The sequence below is a fragment of the Musca autumnalis genome, unplaced genomic scaffold (genome assembly GCF_047663935.1).
Source record: "Musca autumnalis isolate F117 unplaced genomic scaffold, ASM4766393v1 scaffold_5, whole genome shotgun sequence".
In the NCBI taxonomy this organism is placed as follows: Eukaryota; Metazoa; Arthropoda; class Insecta; order Diptera; family Muscidae; genus Musca; species Musca autumnalis.
The window spans coordinates 53,772,473-53,793,624 of NW_027412088.1; the positions used below are offsets into that span (position 1 = coordinate 53,772,473).

The window sequence follows — 21,152 nt, forward strand, 5'->3', positions numbered from 1 at the left end:
GGTCCTCAGTTAAAATAGGAAAGAACCTCTCCGAAGAGTTTGGTACCAAAAGAGGTTTCAGGCAAGGAGACAGACTTTCGTGTGATCTTTTCAACATCCTGCTAGAAAAGGTTATACGAGAGGCAAACGTCAAAAGAAGTGGCACAATCTACACCAACAGTCACATGTTACTTGCTTATGCTGATGATATAGACATCATGGGTCGATCAGTAAAAGAAGTAACTGATACCTTTATGAAGGTCGAAGGAGAATCTGCTAAAGTGGGTCTGGCGGTAAACGGCGAGAAGACCAAGTTGATGGTGTCGACGCGCAATGCGTCCATTGAGATCGGACCAACTGTTGAAGTTGGTTCCTATAATTTTGAGGTAGTAAAAGACTTCGTATACCTCGGTACTACCATAAACTCAACAAACAACATCAGTTGTGAAATAAAAAGAAGAATTGTATTGGCCAACAGATGCTACTTTGGCTTAAGTAAGCACTTTAAAAACAAACCCACAACTCGTCAAACAAAAATAACGTTTTACAAAACACTGATACTACCCGTGCTGATGTATGATTCCGAAGCCTGGGTACTTGCGCAAGCAGATAAGGCAGTGCTTGGCGTGTTTGAGAGAAAAATTCTTCGAAAGATCTACGGACCAATCTGCGTTGACGGTGCGTCGACGTCGCATGAACCACGAGCTGTATCTGATATACAACTACATCAATATAGTTAAACGTATCGAGATGCAACGATGCTGAACCCGCTAAAAAGGCGTATACATTCGGGCCGCATGGCAGTGCAAGCAGTTTTGGCAGGCCAAAGAATAGATGGCGCAAACAAGTGAATGAAGAGATGACAAGGTGCGGTATTCCAGAAAGCGAAGCACTAATTAGAGATCTTTTCTTAGTTCCGTCTATGGAACAAATGTTCTGTAATGGGCCAGCTAAGTAAGTAAGTAGGGTGGTCGTCCATAGGATTGAATATACATTGTAGGGTGCACATCGAAAGAAGTGATTGACATTAGTCCAAACTTTCCTTTAAATGTAGATCAATAACGAAAATGGACTATATCGGGTCCATTACTTGCTCCACCACTGGGTACATTTCGGCTTCTCTATAAAAACTCCAGGCATTCGAAAAAGTTTGTGTTACTTTGAAAACTTTTACTTTTCATATACCACCCTAATAAACCATATATCGAGTAATGTTCCATATGATGGGACAATGAAAGATGCATCTCTCATTCATTCATCCATGCTGAAGGTAAACAATTCGACTAAGTTTTCGTGTAGATGTTGAAAATGTATGTAATCAAGTATACGTATGTATGTAAATGTGAATGTCCTCGCATTATTCTACACGGTAGACGTAGAAGACAAGAGTGGAGTCTTAGTAGACTAAGTGGATTATAACATTACACGTAAGATTATTTAAAGGTACATTTATTGGTCACTGTACATAAACTGTTGCTATCGGAATAGGTATGGTTATAGAATTTCTAAAAGCAAACTAAGGTATGTGGGTGGCAGCCCACAGAGGATGTGTGTGGCAAAACAACAAATGTTACAAGCCTACTTCTTCGGTTCACTCCTCCGGTACTTCAAATTTATTAAACCAGCCTCATTAAAAACATTTAAATAAATTTTAAATTTTTCCCCTTCACCACTTATTTTTGGAAAACAATTCTTGTGACAAGCAGTAGTCGGTCGGTCGTCTAAGCATCTAGTGGATTCAAGCCAACACACTAATTGTCATCATTATTTTCTTGGCCAATTTAACAGAGAAACAAAAAAAAAAGAAAAGAAAAAAGATTACGGAAAAATCCCTTGCATTGTAGTTGTCATCCACGTCATCGTGGTTAATCTTAGGCTGTCTGCAATTAGTCAGTTTAGGTTTACGTACACAAAACCCACCTCCGCCCCTACGTAAAAGGGTTGGTCTCTTTGCAAAATCAGAACAAAAAAATAGACGGAAACAACCATAGTGGAAAAATACAAACCGTCAGTCATTTTTTTTTCTAACGTATCCACCAATGTGAAAAGGAAAATTCTCACGCATTTTGCTTCAACTGACATTGAATAATTAATAATGGCAAAGTGGTGGCCTTGCTTCCCTTTTGTTGCGTTTCTTTTTTTAGCCGTGCAATAAGAGATGCAAAAATTAGCCAGACAAATGCGTTAGCTGGAAGCGCAGAAAAAAAACTTGGCGAACGAGATATACATATTAAACATAACAAGATATGAGAATGGGACAATGTTGAAATATTTAGAATTTTGTAAAAAAATAAATTAGGAATAATATTGAAATTAAAAAGAGATAAGACGAATATGGCTAATTATGAAAGAGACAAAAAGTAGAAGACAATGGTATCGGGGTTTCTGTAGACCAGCCAAGATCATCCATATACATATGTACGTTAACGTGACTGCAACAACAACATATGTTCTCTTTATTCTCATTTGTCGTGGTTTAGTAAAGGAAAGACTCGCTCAGAGAGTCTAATGCACAAAAATTTTTGAGCACCACCGCTGTAAACAGAAGGTCTTCTATAGATAGAAAGCCTCTCATAGTTCTTTAATAGACAGAAGACTTTTAAAAGGTTTTCTATAGGCAGAAGGCCATCAAAAGGTCTTATATACGCAGAAGAAAATCAAAGGGTCTACCATAGACAGAAGGCCTTCAAAAGGTATGTAGACAGAAAACCTTCAAAGGGTATTTTATAAACAGATGGTCTTCAAAAGGTCTGTAGACAAAGGGTCTCCTATAGACAGAATGTCTTTAAAAGACATTTTACAATTTGAAGGTCAATTGTCTTCTAAAGACAGAAGACATTCGAAGGGTCTTCTATAGACAGAAGGCGTTTAAAAGGTCTGCTATATAGAGAAGACCATAAAAGGTCTTCTATAGGTAGAAGACCTTCAAGGGTCTTCTATATACAGAAAAAGGTTTGTAGGGTGCAGGCCTTTAAAAGGTTTTCTATAGACAGAAGGCCTTCTAAAGGTTTTCTATAGAGAGAATGCCAGAAAAAGGTCTTCTATAGGCAGAATATTTTATAGTGTTTTCTATAGACAGAAAACCTTCAAAGGATCTTCAATAGATAGAAGATCATCAAAGGGTCATCTGTATACAGAAGGCATTGAAATGGTCTTCTATAGATAGCAGGCATTTCAAAGTTCTTTAATAGACTGAAAATCTTCAAAGGTATTCTATAGGCAGAAAAGGTCTTCTATACACAGAAGACCTCAAAAAGGTCTCTTAAAGAGAGAAGGCCTTCAAAGGGTATTTTATAAAGATAAGACTTTCAAAAGATCTTCTTGAAAAAGAAAATCTTCTATTGACAGAAGGACTTTAAAAAGTCTTCCGAAGACTAAAGATCTTCAAAACGTTTTCTAAAGAGCAGCGACCTTCTGAATGTATTTTATAGACAGCAAACCTTCAAAAGGTCTTCTATACACATCAAACCTCAACAAGTAAAAAAGTGTCAGTCGGCTTTGCCGACAGAGATATACCCTCAGCCAATGTGAAGTGCAACATTCATCTACGGGCAGATCGAATGTATTTAGGGTCTCTTCAGAATTTTGTGGCCCTGTTTAAACATTTGAACTTGTCGACAAAAATGTGGATTAGGAATTAACTGCACTTAGACACAAATGTTGAACTTTTGGGGGGATGTACCCTTAGGGAGGAGCGATATGGTCCATTTTAGAAGTTAAACTAAATTTTGACAAAATATTAGGACAACCAAAGTTTGGACCAAATTGGTTGACAAATTCAAGTGATATCATCCTAGCATTTAGAGACATTTTATTGGGGCAAAAGTACCGGCAGTTGTGGTCCTGTATTGCCCCATGAAACTAAGTTTGGATAAAATATGACGAAGACCAAATGTTGGACCAAATCGGTTGAACATTTCGAGAGTTATCGTGACATAGAGTTTTTTACACCCAAGAAATATGGACTTGCCCCTGAAATAACTTTTACCGTCGTAATGAGGGAAGGGAATGCAAATCGCTTCAACAAAAATCAAAGTGATTCGAGAGCAGGTCTTAAAGGGAACTTATCCGAAATTTTGTGTGGGAGGTACGAAAGCCAAAATTTGGATCGAATCGGCAGATACGTTCGAGATTTATCTTGCGCTCCAACCACTACACACGGTGTCATAGGGGTTTTTTGCGCCTTTCAGGCTATTTGCTCAGGAAGTATGGATTTGCCCCTGATGAAATTTGTACCGTCGTATGGCGGACAGTAAATACAAGTTGTTACAACAAAAATCAAAGCGATTCGAGAGCAGGTCTTAAACTGAACTTTTCCGAAATTTTGTGTGGGAGGTACCCGAAGGAGTGGACCAATTGTGTCCATATTGGAACCTCATTTAAGTCTGGTAGAAATTGCACGATGTACAAAGTATGGGCCAAATTGGTTATTCCCTTCAAGAGTTATCGTGCGCACAAATTTTCCGAACATTTTCGAACTTTTGTGGGGGAGGTACCGGAAGGAGTGGACCGATATAAGCCATCTTCGAACTTAACCCACTTAGCGCCAGAAAAATTTTTTTTGGAAAATTTGAAATTTTTTTATTGAATTTAGTTTTATTTTCATTTTTAAGCAATTTTTAAAAAATAACTTTTTTTTTAAAACCTATAGTTTTTCCTGAATCGGGTGTCCGTTAAAACGGACAGTGGCAAAATCCACTACCATAAATTTGTATGGGAAATTGGTGTTTTTTACAAATATGTATAAAGTAAACTTCATTTTTAGTCGTACGCACAAAGCCAACTGTTCTATATTTTTAAATATATTCTCTATATTCTTCATTTTATAACATATTTTCCATCGTACGTCCTAAAGAATGGCATGTTTACTTTATCCATAATTCTAAAAAACTCCAATTTCCCATACAAATTTACGGTAGTGGATTTTGCCACTGTCCGTTTAAACGGACAGCTAACTTTGCAGGGTAATACAGAATAAATCTTACTTTGTATTAACAATTTATGTTTTTAGAATAATACTTTCAAATGTTTTCTAACTAATCTCTGCGTTGTATAAGTGTAAATGATCTACTTATGTGTTTTTTGCCATTGTAAGGAAATCAAAAAATCACTTCACGAAAAGGGTTATTTTTGTGACCGAACCGCGAAAAACTACGCAGGCTAAATGTCATTTTATGAACGGGGAAGGACAGATCTTTGAGCCAACAATTACAAAATACAAAAAGCTCCGCAATAAAACACGTATTTAACTGTTTTTTACCTGCATTTTTGTTCACATTTTTTGCTGGCGTTTAAACGACCAGTGGCTTTAAGTGGGTTAAAATAAGTTTGGGCAAAATATTACGAAAGCCAAATTTTGGACCGAATCGGTTGATCCATTCGAGAGTTATCGTGCGCACCAGCCAGCCAGACAGACAGACGGACATGGCTAAATCAACTCCAAATTGTCTGAAACACATTTCGTCCAAACATACTTGGGGTCTAAAACCATTATTTCGATGAGGCACATTTTCCCCGTATAAAAGTGTATATACCCTCGTTAGCATAAATGCTGAGGGTATAAAAAGGCCTTCCGTGACAGAAACCCGTCAACAGCTTTTCTATCGAGAGAACAGCTTCAACAGATCTTTAATAAAGAGAAGACCTTCTATAAACAGAAGACCTTCAAAAGGTCATCTGTAGACTAAAGATCTTTAAAGGGTCTTATATAGGGAGAAGACCAGAAAAAACCCTTCTTCAGGCAGAAGACTCTCCACTGGTCTTCTATAGACAGAAGGCCTTCGAAGAGTCTCCCATAGACAGCAGGCCATTAAAGGGTATTCTGTAGACAGAAGGCCTTCAAAAGGTCTTCTAAAGAGAAAATATTTTCTAAATGTATTCTATAAACAGAAGACCTCAAAAAGCTTATCTGTGGACAGAAAACCTTCTCTATAGATCGAAAACGCTCAAAGAATATTTTATAAAGAGAAGACCCTCAAAGGATATTCTATAGGCAGAAGATTTTCAAAAGGTTTTCTATAGAGAAAAAAATTTCTGCTATAAGCAAAAGTCCTTCAAAGGGTCTTCTATAGACAGCATGCCTTTAAAAGACTGCAGACAGAAGACCATCAACAGGATTTCTATAGACGGAAGGGTCTTCTATAGACAAAAGTCCTTCAAACTGTATTGCATAGACGACATGAGATATTTAAAAGGTAATCCATGGACAGAAAACCTTCAAAAGGTCTTCTGCAGTGTAAAGGCATTCAAAAGGTCTCCTATAATCAGGAAGCAATCAATAGAGAAATAGAGAGAGCAGACCTTCAAAGGGTCTTATGTGTCGTTACAATAGGCATGAAAACAACATTTCAATATATTTGCTAAATGTATCTATATTAAACTAGCATGTGCACAACAGGATGCATTGACAATTCATAAAGTAAAATGATTTGTTCAAATTACAAAATTCGATTCCTAATCACATAATTACTAACGATACAAAATTATTACTTTTCGTACACATATGACCGGCCGGTTTCTGTAAGTCGATTCGAATTCAAATTCGTTCGAATTAATAACAAACCAAACACCTCAACAGTGACACTCCTTCCATATTTCAGAATCCCAATTCTATCCCTTCATCCAATTCCAAATGTAATGCTTTTTTCACATCTATAGTATCCATTTCCAAATCAACCTCCTTCTCTTTACCCTACGCACCAGCCGTGACTTTAATATCAGAATTCCAGGTTTATCCTTTCATCCAAGTTTTACCAAATTTAGTACCATTTGAGCCGCTCAGTGCACACATGATTAACTCCACTTTTTGAAAAATCCTAAATTTAAGTGTCAAAGACCTAAATATAGTCATAACTATTTATATTTATAGTAACGCTTATAGTTCCTATTTCTCCTCTTATCGACCCTACACATCACCTGTGACCCTTTATCTAATATCAAAATTTTCCAAATATAGTACTATTTATAGTAAGCATTTTCAAAGCAACCTTCTTATCTCAATCCTACACGTCAACAGTTGCCCTTATACACAATTTCAGGATTCCAGAAAGACCCAATACTAACTGACTAATTTAAAAATTACGCTTCTACCCCTACGCCCTACACAGAATTTGGTACTATTTTGTACCTTTCGTATACCTACGGTATGTGTTTCCAAAACTACCTCCATATCTCAACCTCAACTAATGAATTGTTACTCTATCCCTACACCCTTTTGTATTGGGTGTACCATTTAGTATCTTTCGTAATATTATATAACTTTTTCCAAAACCTGCTCCATATCTCAACTCTACACACCAAAAGTGGCAATACTACCAAATTTCAGAATTAAGACTGTATTACTACCACTTTCATATATAGGACATTTGATACTTTTCGTACGCTTACATATTAATTACCAAAACCACTTCATATCTCAACCCTACAAACCAACTGCGACCCTAACGCCAACTCTCTCCGTTCGCTCAAATCCAAATTGTAACAAATTTAGTACCATTTAGTACACATAAGTACTAATTTCCAAACCAACCTCTATATCTTAATCCAAAAGTCCAACATTAATCATAATTGAATATTTCAGGATTCCACCTCTATCCGTTCACCCAAATCCAAATTGTACGAAATGTAGTAACACAACAGTCCAACTGTAATCTTAGTTCAACATTTTATGATTCCAACTCTATTCGTTCACCAAAATTCAAATTGTACCAATAGAAGTAACATTTAGTACACATTTAAAAATTCCAAAACTACCACTATAACGCAATCCTATACTCCAACAGAAATCTTAATTCCTAATTTCATAATTCCGCCTCTATTGGTTAACACAAATCCAAATTGTACCAAATTTAGAACCATTCTGTACTTTTTTTACACATAAGTGCGATTTTCCAAAACTAACTCCATAACTCAATCCTACAAGCCAGGAGTAAGATTAATTCCAAACTTCAGGATTCCTGCTATATACTTTCGGCCAAATCCCAATTTTACGAGATTTAGTACTATTTAGTATTTTTCGTACACCTAAGAGCGAATTTCTGAAACTACATCCAAATAATATATAATTGTTCCACAAACATCCCAGACGGGACAGGGGAGACTTCTCTCATACCAATGAGTGCACCCCGATTCATATTAGCTCAATGATATAGGACCTACTGTTTATCGCCGAGTCCGAACGGCGTGTCTTACGACACCACTTTATATAGAAGTTTTACATGGCTGAAATGCTCAGAAAATGTCGCCTACATTACTGAGGGATATTTTGCCACCGTTGAAAATTTTGATGTTGCCAGGCCGCGGAATCGAACCCACGACCTTCTGCGTGCATACCACTGCACCACGGCACTATAGGTAATTTGGCCTGTTTTTGAGGCAAAAATTAATAGCGGTGGATATGTGGGCTTTTTATACATTTTTATTGCTTTATATGCAAAAGTAAGATAAAACAAAGAATTACAACGTAAAATTCGGATATAGCGAACATCGGTTATAAGAAACTGCGTTTATAGCGAACAAAGTTTTATGTTTCCAAAGAATTTTTCTTAAAATTTGTACACACATTCAACTTCTTAAAACGACCACGACTATAACAAACAAAAGCTGTTACCCCGCGAATAGAATTTTTTACAATTTGTTACGATTTTCAGGCCCGCTTTAAAGCAGAAGCGGATAGCGACGAATTTAAGCACTGTTTCAAATATTTAAATATATGATATTGAAAAGTAGGCTTTAATAAAAATTTTACAGACGAATACGTCTATAACGAACGCAGGATATAACGAACAACTTTTCTTTTTCCTACCCCCTATTCTCATTTTACCTATTTTATCCGTTCCAACCCAATAAAAGCGGTTACAATAAAAGAAAAACGGTTACAATGAACTAAAGTACTGATCCGCCAAAAGATTTTTATAAACATTGATATGTTTAAAATATTTATTCGCGAAAAGATCTGTATAAATATTATATTTTTAAAGGACCAAATAAATCACGCAATCATGATCCCTAGTTAGAACTTATTACAGCTATAATTAACAAAAATGTTGATCACAACACCTATGTACATTTTTAGAACACATGGTGAATATTTCTTTAAAGAAAATGTCTTTTTAGGTCAAATCGGATGCTTTTTCGTATTTAATATTTCCTTCACCAAACAAAAAATTAAAAAAATATATATTTTTCTGCAAGGAGGGCCCTTCAAAAAAGTGATATAACTCAAAAAACGCAAAAAATCGCACCTTGGTAATTATGTAGTTGATTCAGAACCCTTTGTTGAAGATATTCCCAATAGCAGAATCACGGCCAAACACGGCCAATTTAGTATAAGTCTATATGAAGTGAGTTTAATAAAAATAAAATATTTATTTTTGACTTTTTGTGTTTTTTGGTCGCTACCCATAATGTTTAAGCTATATTATATATTAAATAAATTCCTCTCGCAATTACCAATCTATCCCATTTTTCATATATTTACATTTGGTTTATTTTTCCGCGGTTTTAAATACATTGAAATATATCTTAAAATATATATATTTTTTAGTTCTTCTTCGAAATTCTCACTTTGACTGCAATTTAAACCGCGATAATGACGCTATTTTGAAATATATCATTCATATTAATAAATTTTGACATGTTCTTTTTTTAATGCCAACTAAAAAATTATTATTATTAAAAAATGCAAAATCGACTTTTTGCCTCAAAAACTGGGCAAATTACCTATAGTGCACGGTGGCACACACTACATCCAAACACCAACTGTAATTTTAAATTAAAAATTCAGGATTCCAGCTCTATCCATATCCATATTGTACCGAAATTTAGTACCACTTGGTACTTTTTGTACAAATAAGTACGATTTTCCAAAATTACCTCCATGACTCAATTCTACACTCCGACAGTAATGTTAATTTAAAATTTCGTGATTCCCAAGGACGGACTTTCCTCCAAATCCAAGTGGTACCACATTTAGTACCATTAATACTTTTTGTATACATGAATACACATTTCCAAAATCGTCCCTTATACCAACGATATTCTTCAAACTTGATTCTAATTCCAAATTTCAAGTTTTTAAATCTATCCATTCACATAATACCAAATGGTACCAAATTTAGCAAATTTTAGTACTTTTCGAAGACTTTTAGTTCAAATTTCTAAAAACCCTTTGGTACAATATCCTACACTCTACCAGTGGCCGTCATTCCAAATTTCAGAATTCTAGATGTAGCAGTTCGCCAAATATTTAGTGCCTTTTAGTACTTTTCGTAGCGTTCTCGTACGCACCTTTGGACCAAGAGTGACCCTCACCCAAAATTTCAAGATTCTAGCTTAAGCCATTTCGTCTGGGCGTTGATGAATCAATCAGTCAGTCAATCTCTTTACTTTTTTATTAATATAGATGGTAAAGTAGAGCGTATTACTATTGTCAGAAGTTATACGCTACCATATCCAAAGGAATTAGGATAAAGCCGATAGATTTTCTTTTTATAACACTGTGAACACAAATTTTGGGGCAGAGATAATACCTTTTGGAGATGAAAGCCCTTTGTGAGTATAGTAAGAATCCCAAAGGAAAGATCCGAAGTGAGTCGAACTTCCGCGTTATGGCGTGATGAAGTTTTTGCTAGAGACCCTGTAAGCCGTCAGGAATTAGCGTTATATCTTTGTTCACTGTTGCTTTAGCTTATTTTTGAGATGGCATGTCTTCAGTCAAATCGAATGAGGATAATTTTCGTAGAGCACTTCGACCTTCTAACTCGCTTCCTTCCATGTCCTTTTCGTTCTTTATTTTAAGAGCCGCTATAAAAGTACCACAAGATGGCGTTTTTCAGCTTCGAAATGTTCTGCGAAAATGTCGCTCAGATAATTTTAAGTACGGCTCTCATTGACAACTAATCGATTTTGTCGCGTTTTCGTGGATCTGTCATACGGGGGTTCTTAATGTACTCACCAAGGCCTTTCTTTCCCAAGAGAAATTTTCCGTGCCCCAGACTTTCACCTCCATTTGTTGTTATGGAATAAAATCTAAATAAAATAGAATATTTTAAATCATTCTATTCTTTTTTTTACTTACCATGGCGAACTTTCCGCATACGTTCTAAGATACAATAAATGCATAAGAATATTCATAGTTTGTCTTTTGTTTTGTTTATTGTTTTTCGTCGTTTCAATGTAAATCGCTTGAAGAAAAGTTAATACTGTTGGAGGTCACACCCACTCATAAGGGATCATAGTTTCTTAATGAGCACTTATAGTTGTTCGTATGAAGTGCAAAACAACAAAAAAAGCACGCGGTCATGTAAACAGTTCCAGAGACACATGTATGCAAGCGCGTTACATTGTTACTTGTTATTTATGTGCATAACTTTGGCATTACTACTCTTCACTAAGTGTTGTTATTTTCGAGAACTATTTTTTCGCCAGTAATAAGAGATGCACGCAGGGATGGAGAGGGAATAATTACACTGGTTTACAGAGGTAGTCCGGTTCAAAACATCACATTTAATAATAGCAAGTAAAAAACAATCATTCAGTTTTGCTGACAGAAATATATTCTAAGGTGTACCCGAAATTGTTAGGTAATGTCGGGGTCCTATCTCAGGAGCATTGCATATATAATGTGGTAGTCATTATAACAAACACTGCATTATATTAAAATTTCCACCACCACCACACCATAGTCCATCTTGGAAATGAACTTAATTTTGGGAGTCATTCTTTTTGAAAGATATCGTGCCAAACAACCATTTCAGTTGGTCACTGTGAATTTTTTTATGACAGGAAAGTTTTGAACTTTTGTGAGGGAGGTACCATAAGGCGTTGCCCAATACGTTACGTTCTTGAAAATTGATATATGTTTGACTAAAATTTTATGATATGCAAAGTATCGGCTAACCCAGATGCTCAATTCTAAGATATCGTGCTAATCAGTTATTTAAACCGGCACCCGCAGGGTCAAGAGCTTGAGGACATTATCTCACATCTTGCCCCCGAAAGAGGACAAATTGTTGGAGTTTTGGAAAAAAAATGTTGTGTGGGATGTATCCGACTCAGTGCACCGATATGGGCCATCTTTCAATTTGACCTAAATTTCGACTAGCCAGCCAGTCAAGTCAGACTGACGGATAGGACTCAATCAAATCAAATTGATCCAAATTTTACACATCCTAATATTTCTTTCAGAAATAAATCAGGTTAGAATATAGCCTGTATCAGTCCACTCCTTCGGGTATCTCACAAACGATTTGCAGTACTATATAAGGGCCTGAAACGTGGCCGCTACATTTACCTGGTCCCTCCGCCTTGATTTAATAATTCATTCATTTTTATACCCTCCACCATAGTATGGAGGGTATTTTAAGTTTGTTTTTCCGTTTGTAACGCATTGAAATATTCATTTACGACCCTATAAAGTATATATATTCTTGATCAGCGTAAAATTCTGAGTCGATATATGTATGTCCGTCCATCCGTCCTTCTGTGGTAATCACTCTAGCATCCACAAAAATGGAGGTAGGGAAGATGCGTCTTTTGTTTGGAGGCAGGTCAAGTTCAATGATGGCTATATCGGTCCACGTTTTGGTATAGCCCCCATATAACGGTACCGCCCGATTTCAGGTATTTTGACGTTTTTAGTCACATTTTCAAACCGAATTAGCTATAATTTGACATTTGGGGTTCCTAGTGATCAACAAACTTATAGGATATGGGCATAGGTCCATGTTTTGGTGTAACCCCCATATAACGGTAGCTCCCGATTTTCTGTATTTTGAGAATTTTCTCTAAAATTTTTAACCGAACTAGCTGTAATTTGACATTTGAGGTTCTCAGTGGTCATGAAACTTCTCCACCAAACATCGTCAACATAAGTCCATGTTTTGGTATAGCCCCCATATAACGGTACCTCCCAATTTTCGGTATTTTGGGAATTTTAGCTATAATTTTTAAGCGAACTAGCTGCAATTTGACATTTGAGGTTCTCAGTGGTCATGAAACTTCTCCACCAAATATCGTCAATATAGGTCCATGTTTTGGTATAGGTCCCATATAACGGTACCTCCGAATTTTCGGTGTTTTGAGAATTTAAGCTACAGTTTTTAACCGAACTAGCTGTAATTTGACATTAAAAGTTCTCAATGGCCATGAAACTTCTTCAGTAAAATTCGTCAACATAGGTCCATGTTTTCGTATAGCTCCTATATAACGATTTTCGGTATTTTGAGGGTCTACATTGTTTGATGGAACTACTCTCAATTTGACTTTTGAGGTTCCCTGCAGTTATAAAACTTTTTCACCAAAAATTATAAAGATAGGTTGACTCTTTGATATAGTCCCGTAGGTGGTACATTTCACCTAGCTGAACACATTTTTTAGATTAGATTAGATAATTTAGGCAACTGGAGTATCTATCCATGGTCGAACAATTTTTCCGCCTAAAATTGTGAAAGAACACTAATTATTCCATTTTAATTAAGACTACTTTATGGTGGAGGGTATAAAAAGTTTGGCCCGGCCGAACTTAACGAGTTTTTACTTGTTCAGCTTAATTTTTCTTTGTCAACCTACACATCCCTGTCCTACGTTAAATTCGAATTCTTTGTAAGGTGTGAGGAAATAATTCTGAATAACTTCTTATTGCTCCTCAGATAAGTGTTTCAGTTTTCAACACAAGAAGGGGTTCATCGTTGCAATCACACAGAGTACTAGCGAAATTGACTTGTGGCAGTGTTCGCGGTCGGGTTTGTGCAAAGCCAAGGTCTTCGTACTGCGATTCGTTCGCTTTCTGCGATCTCTTCGTTTACTGCGAGTTGTTAGCTTCTTGCAATTCTTTCTCTTCGCGCGATCATGTGTTTCCTTCCTGCGATTCATTCGCTTCAATCTTAATACGATCGTTTCTTCTCATTCCAGGCGGAGTTAGACGAAGGGTCTCAAATTTATCAACATTCCACCTTTTCATGTCCTCGCCAAGTCATCACCTCTATCCAAAGACGAATAGCTGCGAGATTGCAGTAACAATCCACACAGCGGAGACAAATAACCAACCTATCAAAGTACCACTCGTGTTTTAACCTAAGGCTTATGGGACACAGCCTTATATAACATCACTCGCCATTGGCTTTTCGAGGATTGTTTTAAATTGTCATCGATTGTTGTTGTTGTAGCAACGTAAATAGGTTCGATCGTGTATTATTTCAGTTATCAGTTTCTGGTTCCTTTGTATCCAAACTCTAAAAATTCTGCAATTTGAACTGGTTGCGTCAATAAGGAAGACAGGAGACAGGTACAAATGCAGCGTGTCGTGTGGTGCCAATCCACATGCCGGCCATGTGTTGGGTATCGTGGCATCAATTCGTGGCTGCATCGTCCGAATCTTAACTGGGCTAAAACCTGGCGGCAGCTTCTGCTGCGGTGGTTGGGTGGTGGTTCCCAAGTAGCTCTGCACTGCTATCCAAGCCTGCCTGATAGGCTCGCTGGTCTAGTGATTCCTGTTTATAACTTTGGCCCTCTCTCTAGATCATGAGGACCTCTCCTGATTTACCAGGGTGGGGGAAGCCTGCCCATCGTGACAGGAAAGCAGGTACTGCATCAACAACATCGTGTTGTGTTGATGCACCGGTAAAACCTTCGTCTCTCATGAAGATAACCCACTGGTGTCATGAGAAGACACCCTGATGCAGTCCTCAGGATGGCATTCTTTCAGGTTTAAATATTCTTTCCCCAGCATAGCGCTTATATTTGCATTCCACGGTGGCACCGCATAGCTTAGCACAAATTTTCACACAAGTTTTCTTTGTCAGCACCCCAAATACTGCCGGCCAGCGACTTGAGGATCTTGTTCCTACTTTTGATCTTAAAACATGCATGATCTTAAACATGCAATCGAATGTTACACCCAATATTTTGGGGAAGTTAGTCATCGGAATCAGGGCACCATCGACCATGTACAATCATCCATATACATTACGATCTCTATTCCGACTGGAGGGTGTGGCAATTCAGAGATATCACCCCGCCTTGGGAACTCTCTATTTCACTCTACGCATTTTGGATTTTTTGTTTCTAAATTCCACAAATATCTGGTGTCCGCATATATAGTTGATTAACCAACGTTTCAAACACGATTGTAGACTGGTCTTCTCTTATCAGCTTGGTATGGCTGACGGTCTCGAAGTCCTTCGATAGGTGAAGAACCACCATAACTTTTCAGTCGCACGACCTACTCTGCTTCAGTCCTGGACTGATATGTGTGGTTATGGCTTGTAATGTTTTTATGTTGCTGTGTATTTTCCGGGATCACTGCTGATGTTGGACAATTATGAACCTGCTTCTTATCATGGGTACAAGTAGTGCCTTTAGATTCTTTGCTACTACACACGCACTTCGTTGCGTCAGTTATTGTCTCGCCGGATTCAAGTGTGATTTAACCGTTGCCCACAATTTACTTAAGCCTGTACTAATGTTGCATTGCTTCAGGTGATCTAGGCATTTTTCCGCTTATATGTATTCGTCTACTAGCCTGTTGACTTCAAGAGTAAGTTCTCTAACTATTGGGTCCTCAGGGTCCATACGTACGAAGATCATCACGTCCATTTGCTCGTCCCGTCACCTTTGCAGGGAAATTTGGTCTGATTTCGGGTATTAGACCAGCAGGTATGTAGCGAACGGCAGCTACAGTGATGATGTCCCGGAAAGTTCTCTCAGCTACTCGAATATTTGATTGAAAGGGCAGCTTGCCTGAACCCTTGCCAATCAGCATTCACATGGTTTAGAAAAGTACGGCGTTCATAGGTTATTAAGTCGGGTGGTTTTGCCTCATCGAAACAATGGTTTTAGACCCCAAGTGTGTTTGGACGAAATCCACTCCTTCCGGTATCAACCCCACAAAAGTTCGAAAATGTTCGAAAATTTTGTGCGCACAATAACTCTTAAAGTGAGTAACCGATTTGATCCATAATTTTCACATTGTGAAATTTCTATCAGACTTATATGAGGTTCCAATATGGAATCAATCAGTCCACTCCTTCATGTACCTCCCACACAAAAGTTCGGAAGAGTTCAGTTTAGGACCTGCTCTCGAATCGCTTTGATTTTTGTTGTAACAACTTACACATTACAACGGTACAAGATTCATCAGGGGCAAGTCCATACTTCCTGAGAAAATAGTCTGAAAGGTGCAAAAAACCACTATACACCGTGTGTAGTGCTTGGAGCGCAAGATAACTCTCGAACGGATCTGTCGATTCGGTCCAAAATTTGGCGTAATGCTTTGTCTAAACTTAGTTTAAGTTCGAAGATAAGTCATATTGGTCCACTCCTTCCGGTACCTTCCCCACAAAAGTTCGAAAATGTTCGGAAAATTTGTGCCCACGATAGCTCTTAAGGGGAGTAACCAATTTGGTCAATACTTTGCACATCTTGACTTAGATGAGGTTCCAATATGGAATCAATCGGTTTATATCGGTCCACTCCTTTCGGTACCTCCCCACAGAAGTTCGAAAATGTTCGGAAAATTTGTGCGCACGATAACTCTTGAAGGGACTAACCGATTTGGTCAACTTTTTGCACAACGTGAAATTTCTATCAGACTTAGATGAGGTTCCAGTATGAAATCAATCGGTCCACTCCTTCGGGTACCTCCCACACAAAATTTGGGATAAGTTCAGTTTAGGACCTGATCTCGAATCGCTTTGAGTTTTGTTGTAACAACTTGTATTCACTGCCCGCATTACGACGATACAAGCTTCATGACGGGCAAGTCCATTCTTCCTGAGAAAATAGTCTGAAGGGTGCAAAAAAAATGTTCGGAGAAAAATTGTGCGCACGATAACTCTTGAAGGGAGCGACCGATTTGGTCCACACGTTAGACATCCTAATACAGTATATACCAGATATATATCAGGCTCGAATATGGACTATATTTGCCCTCTCCTTCGGGTACCTTGCACACAAAATTTCGGATAAGTTCACTTTAGGACCCTCTCTCGTATCACTTTGATTTTTGTCGAAGATGGCTTATATCGGTCCACTCCATCCGGCACTTCCCCCACAAAAGTTCAAAAATATTCGGAAAAATTGTGCGGACGATAACTCTTGAAGGGAGCGACCGATTTGGTCCATACTTTACACATCCTAATCGAATATGGACTATATTTCTCCACTCCTTCTGGTAACTATCACACAAAATTTCGGATAAGTTCACTTTAAGACCTGCTCTCGAATCACTTTGATTTTTGTTGAAGAAACTTGCAGTCGCTACCTCAATTACGTCAATAAAAGTTTTTTTCGGGGGGCCAGTCCATACTTCTTGAGAAAACCGCGCGAATGGTGCAAATAACCCCTATGGCACCCCCTATAACTGGAGAGCACGATAACTCTCGAATTGATCAACCGATTTGGTCCAAAATTTGGCCTTCGTCTTTTTTTTTCAGTTCGATGATGGGCAATACCGGTTCAATATTTACAAAAGTCACTAAAAAGGCATGCACGATATCTCTCGAACGGGACAACCAATTTGGTCCAAACTTTGGATCTCCTAATAGTTTGTCCAAATTTAGTTTAATTTCTAAAATGACCCATATTGGTCCTCTCCTTAGGGTACTTCCCCCACAAAAGTTCAACATTTGTGTCTAAGTACAGTTTAGGGTCTGTTCGGAGCTCCTTTGGAAATGTAGACCAAAGCTGTTCGTTGTGGTCGGACTTTTCCGTGGACAAGTCCATGCTTCTTGACATACTGGTCCAAAAGTTATACGATGACCCACTGAAATTACAAGTGGGCGCGATATCTATCGAAAAAACATGACTCCTAAAATAAGATCCACTTCCATAATGCACTATGTCGGTCCATTCCTTTAAGTACCTCCTCAGCACCACTTTTTAACTTTAAACCACATTTTTGTCGGCATGTTCAAATGTCCAAAAAGGTCCACACAATTCTGAAAATACCCTAAATTCATTCGATCTGTCCGTAGATGAAAGTTTCAATTCACATAAGCTGGCTGAGGACATATCTCTGTCGGCAAAGCCGACTGATACTTTTTTACTTATTTTTTTCAAAGCAGAAATACTCAGAAAATGAGGGCCGGTTTTTTCTGAGAGTATTACCTCGGCAATAAAATGTAACCTAGGCGGACATGCTTACTACTCCATACATGATAATGACTCACAATTTCATCTCAAATTCATGATGGAGATAGTTGTATGAGGATATGCTTTTAAGTGTCGTCAGATCCACATGATTTTTTTAAAGAATATTTTTAAAAGGACCGTTATTTCTTTTAGCACTAACCCAGATATAGGCTTGATAATGATCATGATCATTTTTAAGACATTTTTTTTCTCACAAAAATTACAATTTTGTGTACTTGGCCCGTCCGAAATGGTGTCGAGATATACTTCTAGCTATATCCTTGAGGTCAGCAATAAAAACGGTACTTTGATAAGGCTGGCATGTCATGAAAACAAGAATTTTGTGTGTCCTATATATAGGACAATGGGCATATCTGGGCTAAAGCAATTCAACAGTTGACACATACAATACACGGGTACGTATACTTGCTGTCACAACTTATACGTCGGCATAACCCAAAACTATGACACCCTGTCGTATACATAACGACACCGTGTATACGCACCTTCTATTCATTGGCAAAAAAAACTACTTGTAAACCACTGTTTTCATTCCACGAAATATGGGTATGGATAAGTTAAACGAATAACATTTAATCCAGTTAGGATCGGCTAAAATAAATGACGAAGCTGACGAAGATAATTATCAATGATAAAATACTGGAAACAGTTAACAAAAATTGGGACACACACGCCTTCTTTTGGAAATTGCAAATTTAACTGACAAACCAATCGCAACACAACAAAAAGACCACAAAAAATACTGGGAATAACCGCGCGCAAATCACAACTAGACATTTCACTTTTGCTATCACTTTCACATTATAACGACTGTCTGTCAGTCACTAAGTTTCCCGGAATCAACAATCTGTTCGTTGTGGCAACAAGCAAAAAAAGGGGATACCAAGACCGAAGCCAAGTTTGAAACTGAAAAGGAAAACGTGAAACGTGGTGGAACTAAAGCAAAAATTATTATTTGTTTTTCTGTTTTTTTTTTCTTTCTCTTCTAGCTAGCTAGGGATGGATGGCTGGTTGCATGGCTGCCGCCGGGCAGGCGGCGGTTGGCTGCATGATGGCTGTTTCAATGTATTTTCCATGTAAATCCATAAACACGAATGTTCTTCTTCTGCTGCGAGTGGTGTTTTTTGCTTTCTTTCTGGAAATGTTGTTGTTGCCGTTGCTGTTTTTTTATGAATATTGCTAGGCCTTCTAGCCACGTGTATGAGTGTGTGTGTGAGTATGTGCGTGTATAGAAGTTTTTTAATATGTTTGCTTTTAGTTATTGTTGTGTTTACACTTATTTTCACATGCATTTCACATAGATACAAATTAACACTCACACACACAGCCATGCAAATTTATATTGACACGCACCCTTAGCCAGTCAGCCCAGCCATCCAACCAACCATCAAGCCATTCCGCCATCCTAACTATTAGTGTTGCTAGAAATCTCGCCAGTGTTGAAGGTTCTTTTCCATATAAAAAAATTGCATGTTATAAAATGTTAATGACACACCAACAACAACAACAAAAATAATAATACAACAGCAATAACAACGAACCACCACCCACCCTATACAACTTTCAGCGACCTTATTCAACCAACACCATGTTAAACTAGTACTGAGGCGCACACACAACTCAACTACTATTCAAAATCACATGAAAAGTGAGATACAGACAAACACACACATTCAAAGACAAATGTCAAATTTTGGCGGATTCATTTGTAGAGTTACTTCGTTACATGGAAATTTGGAATTATTTTAAAAACGAAGTAAAGAAACAAAGTCGACAGAAAAGCCATTACATTAGGTAAGGTTCACAAAATGAAGACAATAATATCGGCAAATGGCTTTAGGTCAGGTATAAAAAAAGAAATGGAGTTGTGATTTCTTTCATTTTTATAAAAGCCACAATCTCCCTGATCAATCCCCACAAACTGTGTTTTCCAAATTGGTCATTATTATCAACTTAATTTTTGTATTATTTGATTTCTATACCATTTATTGTAATTACGTATAATTGTGGTCGTTGCGTATACGCCACCGTCATACATATATGCCATGGATATAGTAACGTATACAGTCTGCCAATACGTATACGTACCGCTGTAATTAATTAAATTTAATACAATTCATAGAAACATAACCATTAGGGTAACAATCGTCGAGTTTTAAAAGAATAATTTCAAGGGACCTTCAGGAAAATAACCATGGAGTATTTTCAAGAATTTTTTGGAGGGCCCTTCGGGTCGATAATCATTGAGTTTTTTTTTTTTTAATATTTTGTAGGGACCACCAGAGCAATAATCGTGGAATTTCTAAAGAATATTTTGGAGATACCATCAGGGCAATAAAGAATATTTTGGAGGGGCCATCATGGCAATAATCGTAGAGTTTTTAAAGAATATTTTAGACAGAATATAAGGCAATAATCGTGGAGTTAAAAAAATTTGGAGGGACTATCACGGCAGTATTCGTGGAGTTTTAACAGAATATTTTGGAGGAACTTCAGGGCAATTATCGTGGAGTTGTTAAAGAAAATTTAGGAGGAACCAAAAGGGCAATAATCATGGAGATTTAAAAAAAAATATTTCAGAGGGATCAATAATAAATAATAATAAAAATCGTGGAGTTTATAAAGAATATTTTGAAAGGACAAGCACGGCAATAATCAATGAGTTTTTAGGAATATTTTGGAGGGACCATAAAGGCAATATTTGTGGAGTTTTTAAAAAAATTTTGGAGGCACCTTCAGGTCAATAATCGTGGAGTTTTTAATGAATATTTCCTAGCTAACACCAGGGAAAAAGAGGTGTAGTTTTGTTATAGAATATTTTGGAGGAACTATCAGGGCAATAATGGTGGAGTTTTTAAAGAATATTTCAGAGGCAATATAAGGAAGGACCATTAGGAGTTTTTAAAGAATATTTTGTAGGGACCTTCATGGAAATAATCGTGGAGTTTTTAAAGAATACTTTGGATAGAATATCAGGGCAATAATCGTGGAGTTTTTAAAGAATATTTTGGAGGGACTATCAG

The 21,152-nt window shown here is 37.3% G+C and overlaps 1 protein-coding gene across 8 annotated transcripts in view; it reads right to left on the bottom strand.

Annotated features, from left to right (window-relative positions):
• Positions 1–21,152, bottom strand: part of fdl (beta acetylhexosaminidase fused lobes) — a 236,394-nt gene that overhangs the window by 66,391 nt on the left and 148,851 nt on the right. Inside the window, exons 1-2 of one of the 8 annotated variants that reach the window (XM_073955228.1) lie at positions 18,615–19,067; positions 11,057–11,447 (exon numbers count right to left, since the gene is read on the bottom strand). The exons of 2 other annotated variants lie outside the window; for them this stretch is intronic. In XM_073955228.1, coding sequence (XP_073811329.1) covers positions 11,057–11,112 — 56 coding nt within the window. In that variant the 5' untranslated portion in view covers positions 11,113–11,447; positions 18,615–19,067. Of the gene's footprint in view, positions 1–11,056; positions 11,448–18,614; positions 19,068–21,152 lie in introns of those variants that run through there. 5 more of the 8 variants (XM_073955227.1, XM_073955231.1, XM_073955232.1 and 2 more) reach the window with 5 other exon arrangements.